Here is a 6,000-nt window from a genome sequence, read left to right as displayed (position 1 = left end):
ACCACTAAACACCAGCCCGCACCCCTTCCCCACAATACTCTCCCCCTTTTCCCCTTCCTTAAGACTTATTTCTAATATTTCTAAAGTACACTTTTTCTGGGCCTCACCCCATCCCCGCCCCCCAAGTGGGCTTTCCTTCCGCCTTCCTCGGCTCGGATTCCTGACGCGGTCGCCACCCCCTTCCCCTCCTCTCCTACTCCGCATTGTCTTTCTGAAGCCACCCCCCTCCCGGAGCGAGTCCCCGTTCCCTCGCCCAGACTCCCAGGCTCGCACACACTCAGCGCAGGCCTCTCCCCCTGCACACTCCTCCCTCCGTCTCTCCCCCCCTCCCCCGCCCCTCTCCTCCTCCTCCTCCTCCTCGTCTCCCTCCTCCCTCTCCCGGCGCCCGAAAGGATCATTGTTAGCCACCCCCGCCCCGCCCACACCGGCTGTTTATTTATGCAGACGTCACCGGGCCGGCCCCGCCCCCCGGCATCTCATTAAGCGAGTGTGTTCCTCTCTCCCTGTCAATAATCTCCGCTCCCAGACTACTCCGTTCCTCCGGATTTCGATCCCCCTTTTTCTATCTGTCAATCAGCGCCGCCTTTGAACTGAAAAGCTCTCAGTCTAACTTCAACTCACTCAAATCCGAGCGGCACGAGCTCCTCCTGTATCTTCGGCTTCCCCCCCCCTTTGCTCTTTATATCTGACTTCTTGTTGTTGTTGGTGTGTGTGTTTTTTTTTACCCCCCTTTTTTTATTTATTATTTTTTTGCACATTGATCGGATCCTTGGGAACGAGAGAAAAAAGAAACCCAAACTCACGCGTGCAGAAGATCTCCCCCCCCTTCCCCTCCCCTCCTCCCTCTTTCCCCTCCCCAGGAGAAAAAGACCCCAAAGCAGAAAAAAGTTCACCTTGGACTCGTCTTTTTCTTGCAGTATTTTTCTGGGGGGGGGGCAAAACTTTTTGGTTTTTTTTTTTTTTTTTGGCTTTTCTTTCTCCTTCATTTTTCTTCCAAAATTGCTGCTGGTGGGTGAAAAAAATGCCGCAGCTGAACGGCGGTGGAGGAGATGACCTAGGCGCCAACGACGAACTGATTTCCTTCAAAGACGAGGGCGAGCAAGAGGAGAAGAGCTCCGAAAACTCCTCGGCAGAGAGGGATTTAGCTGATGTCAAATCGTCTCTAGTCAATGAATCAGAAACGAATCAAAACAGCTCCTCCGATTCCGAGGTAGGAAAAGCCCCTCGGGCTGGCGGGGTTCTTAATCTATTTCCTGGGCTTGGCAAATGTTGCTTAAAGGGGAGAAATCGGGGCTGGGGGCGGCGGCGGGACGCCGCGGGGCCGGGCGGGCGGCGTGTGCGTGTGGTGCCACCATTGCAAAAACTTGTAACCCTGTTTTTCTCTCCCATCCCAAACCCCCCCACCTCGCTGATTCTTTTTCTCCCCCATCTCCCCCCTCTGCGTGGCGTTTGCCCCTCGCCCTCCCCACCTCCACCCCTCCGGGAAGGCGGAAAGACGGCCTCCGCCTCGCTCCGAAAGTTTCCGAGATAAATCCCGGGAAAGTTTGGAAGAAGGTGAGTACGCCCCGCGCGCCCCGCAGCCGCCGGGAGCTGTCCCCCGGGCCCGCCGCCCCGCGCGCCCGGGCCCCGCGCCCCGCTCGGCCGGGCCTTGCGTCGGCCCGGCCGGGGCGCCCAGCCACTTGGGGCACTTTCTAAAAAGTTTCTCCTCGCTCTCTCCCGCTCCGCGCGGCCGCCGCCGTCCCCTCGCTGCCCCGCCATGTTAGCGGCCAAGAGGCAAGATGGAGGGCTCTTTAAGGGGCCACCGTATCCCGGCTACCCTTTCATCATGATCCCCGACCTGACGAGCCCCTACCTCCCCAACGGATCGCTCTCGCCCACCGCCCGAACCGTAAGTGCCTCCGCGCGCGGCCCCCGCCCGCTGACCGCCCACCCTTGCCTCCCGCCCGGCCCCGCATGCGGCCCCTGCCCTGCCCTGCCCCCTCCCTCCCTCTCCCCTCCCTCCCCGCCTCCTCCCCTCCCCGCCTCCCCTCCCCCTCTTGTGGCCCAGGCAGCCCGAAACTCTCCAAACTTTTCTGCCTTTTGTGGACTGGATTTGTTTGCACTTCGCCATGTTCTTGCTTTCAGTTTGTTGCCTCGTGATGTTGGGGAGACTTTTCTTTCCAAGCAGGGCTTTGTTGGTTGGGGGGGAATCAGAAGAACTTTTTTTTGCGCTCTGATTCCCCCCGCCCCCTTTGGTGGTGGCGTTTGTTTCTTCACCCTGGGAAGATGACTGTGTGGCTCTTTCTTTTCTCCCTCTCCTTCTCTCTCTCTCTTTTCCTTCCCTCTTCTGTGGCGTCTTGGGCTTTCCCCGGTTAACCCCTTGGCTGCCGCTGCCGGGGACTGAGTTAATGGGCTGCGCCCGACGCGCGGGGTAGAGTGGATTGTCCTCCAGGCGTTGGACTTGAGAACTAGCGGGCGCGCGGAGCCCGGGGCCTTGGAGAAGCGCCTCGTCTTTCTCTTTCGGCCGCGTATTTGTTTAGCTTTCTAGTGGCGATGGCTGGCTCTCAGCCCTCCTTCCCTTTTCCCCTGGAAGGTCACGCTTCCAAGACTGGTCCCACTGCAAACTTGGGGGCTCTGGGCTTCCTTTTCTGGGGCCACCCCGCAGGGCCGCGAGCGCCCTGGGCGCCGTGGCCGGCTCGGCTGCCCGGCGCGCTGGCTGCGGGCTCTCCCGGGCCGCGCGGGGTGGAGAGGCCCCTGTGGCCGCGGGTTTTGGTTTGTATGGAGCCGGGATGGTCTCCTCCGAGCGGACTTGATGTATTTCTAGGGAATTTTGGTGCCTTGGGGTTTATAGCGGGATCTGCGCTCGCCAGCTTCCGAGAAGGCCCTCAGTGGGCCCTGGGGGGCCAGAGACCAGGTTGTGCGGGGCCCAAGGGTGTATAGAGGGTGAGGGAGGCCGAGGGCTCCTTTCTTTCAAGGGATTGGGCTGCTGATCGTGGGCCACCCAACTTTGGGGGCTCCAGGGAGGCGCGGGGTGCCAGGCTCCGGGGGGTGGCGCTTCCCGCGGCGTGCGTCCCGCGCCCCCCCGTGACATTTGTGAATAAGGCTCACCCTCTTCCCCGACAGGCCTCTGCCCCCTGCCCTCGCCTTGAACCCCCTCCCCCCGTCCCACCCTCCTCTAAAAAGCCTGGATTACGAATCTCTAGACGCAATCTCTAAACGTTTGTGCCCGGCTTCTCGGGATTGTCATTTTGCACCCTCTCTGGTTTGGTCCCCCTACCTCTTATTTACACTCACTTCTTCTGTTTTCTTTTATTTTTCGGTAACTCGAGATAGCAATTTGAAATAGTGCACCCACTGTTCAGCAGCCGTGGATTCGGTGCTAATGGCCGAGGGTTTGCCGGACGGGAGTCGATCAGATCTACAAGTGTTTTTAAGCATTAAAATATTAACTATCAGGTTTGACTTGTTTTTTGGGGCCCTGGCAAAAATGGCAAGGGCATGCTAGACCGGTCATTTGTTATGGCCAGGAAAGAGAAATAATTATTACCCTCCCTCCCCCTCCCGCGCGCCCAGGCTTCTGCATGCTTGGGAAGCTGGGAGAGCATTTCAGCCCGACCTCCTCCTTCAGGGCCAGTTCTTTCAGGCGGCGGGGGCCGGGCAGTGGGGTTGCAGCTGTAGGGGAAACATTGTCCGGTTACGTTGTATTTTTCTTGGGAGCCTGTGGGCATCCTGAACCGGGAGTATTCGGCTCAGAATCGGAGAGTTTGTGTAATAACCAAGCCGACCAAGCGACATTCCAAAGTAACCCTGAGAATTTCTTACTCTCCTCCCCTCCCCCTACGATGGAAGCCTCTCTGGTATTATTTTAAAATCCACTTAGCCATCTGAAAGGCCATCTGAATATTGAGCTTTGATGGTGGGCTTGCTGGCCTTCTTGACTCTTTGCAAACTCCTGCCTGTGACCGCTGGCAATCTTGCCGCAAGATCTCCTGAAACTGCAACAGTTGTGTTGCGCTGTAATTAGGAAACAGGGAAATTGTTAAAGGTAAATAAATGATTTCCCGGTGCGAAAAGGATGGCTCCCAACATCCCCGTCCCCTCTGTGGGCATCGTAGGAACCCTCGGCGTCTAGTTATTTTAATTGTGGACATAGGACATAGCGGGTGGCCTGATGCTGTGACATCAGATGGAGTCTGAGAAGACATTTCTGAAGTCAGGAGGCAGTTTTAGTATTTGCGTGTCAAACACCAACAGACATCTTTAGTGTGCACAGGCCCTTCCTCCTCCTATCTGTTACCTGGGTTAGCTGATGTGCTCCAGAATTAAGGTTATTTAAGCCGGTAAGTAGAGCCATGGAAATGAGGCTGAGAGGCTGTTGTGTGTCACTCCTGACCTCTTCGATCAGAGGGCCGGCTTGCAATTCCAGATTTGATACAGCTGCCGAAGGAATCTATAGGCAAGATAGCGGTCTTTTCATGCTCATCTGAAATTCTTAGTGCTTCATAGAGTGTGTTTTTGAGGGCAAGGTGTAAAGACAAATTAGCTGTATGTTCTATTCTCTTCCGGACCCTCCTTGGTGGTGGTGTTCTTTTGCTACATTTTCTGTTAACTTATGAGTGTACCTGTAAACAATTGCATCCTTTAAAAAGCAAACTCTTTGGATTCCTGATTTCTGCTTTTCTTTTTAAGAATGTAAAGAATTAAGGAGTATCATTAGATGGGCTTATGATGAATAATATTTTATCTCAAGAATAATGCTTTAATTGCTGGAGATGCCATAAAGCTTGATAGTAATAATTTTATTTTAAAATGACAAAAGATTCCTCCATCACATTAATTTAGCCTTTGATACTGTAATAGGAACAGCTTTTAAAAAGGTTCGAATACAAAAAAGCATTAAGGTGAGAGGTCTGGTTGAGGAGATGGGAGGTGATAGAACGGCAAATATTAGAATTGTGGTAACATTTGTATATACCAAAGATAAGAATACTGTTACCATATTAAAGTAGATAGGAAAGAGTAGTTTTACGTTTCTTTTTTCCCTCCTGCCAAATGAGAATATGGGATACGGTGGCCGAAATTCCAGTTAGGTTTGAAATTCTTTTTAAGGGGTTGATTATTAGAGCTTTCACATCTTCTTTGATCCAAAGTTGTTTGCTTTTCAGCTGAAGCTGTTTGCTACTAGGTTGAACAAATAAATAAGCAGCATCTTGAATTCATTTTTGAACTTGGAATCCAGCATTTAAAGGAAACCAAGAGGGGCCTATTATTCATTGGGGTTTTATTTAGCCGGGCAGCAGCTTCTCTTTCTGCCTGGTGAAAAATGGATGTTTTCTCCTCGCTCAAACAGCATAATCCTTTCTTAATACAAAAGATTTAGACCTCGGAGTGTGAAGGGTTAATGGTGGTCCTTCCCCATTGTCCTCCTACCCCCCACCTTCACCCCTGATTGTTTTGACAACACTTTTCAAAGTGCGACATTCCAAGCCCCTACATAACAATGTAATATTACTGTAATTACACAGGTCATTACATTTTAAATAGAGAACAATAAAATGCTTATCACCCTGAAAAAGAACAGGTGTTCTTGCCCTTCTTTGGTATTTATGCTAATTGTTTTTCATCTCCTTCAGAAATATTTATGGCAAACATGTTTAGATTTCAGTCTCAATGCAAAGTATTAATTCCGTGCTAATCTTTATAGGTTGGGGTTTAATGTCTGCAGTTTGGATTATGGGCTCAACATTCACCCAGTAAGTCATATTTTAATGATTATAAATTTAATATGCCAGTGCTTTGCAGTTTGTTGAAATGAAAGCTTTCTGAAACCCCAGAAACAAACTATGAGGCAGTCCGGGAGGCTGGAGTGTTTATCTGGAAGAAGTGTTTTTGGAAACTTTTGACTGCTGAAGGGAAGTAGCTTTCACTGATGCCCCCTATCTGATTGAGAAAAGATTTGGAGGAAAACAATCCCCGCTCTGGCTAGGAGTTTTCCACCTTGATTTTAATTTTACTGATATG

The 6,000-nt window shown here is 51.9% G+C and overlaps 1 protein-coding gene across 34 annotated transcripts in view; it reads left to right on the top strand.

Moving 5' to 3' along the window:
• The first annotated feature begins 442 nt into the window (after positions 1-442).
• Positions 443-6,000, top strand: part of TCF7L2 (transcription factor 7 like 2) — a 196,685-nt gene continuing 191,127 nt past the window's right edge. For 5 of the 34 annotated variants that reach the window (XM_033841480.2, XM_033841484.2, XM_033841485.2 and 2 more), the window contains exons 1-3: positions 450-1,210; positions 1,488-1,554; positions 1,764-1,888. In XM_033841480.2, the coding sequence (XP_033697371.1) occupies positions 1,022-1,210; positions 1,488-1,554; positions 1,764-1,888 (381 nt within the window). In that variant the 5' untranslated portion in view covers positions 450-1,021. Of the gene's footprint in view, positions 1,211-1,487; positions 1,555-1,763; positions 1,889-6,000 lie in introns of all 34 variants that reach the window. The other 29 variants (XM_073793966.1, XM_033841487.2, XM_033841511.2 and 26 more) reach the window with 15 other exon arrangements.

Source organism: Tursiops truncatus, chromosome 16, assembly GCF_011762595.2.
Source record: "Tursiops truncatus isolate mTurTru1 chromosome 16, mTurTru1.mat.Y, whole genome shotgun sequence".
NCBI classification, from domain to species: domain Eukaryota; kingdom Metazoa; phylum Chordata; class Mammalia; order Artiodactyla; family Delphinidae; genus Tursiops; species Tursiops truncatus.
This window is presented reverse-complemented; position numbering and strand designations above follow the sequence as displayed.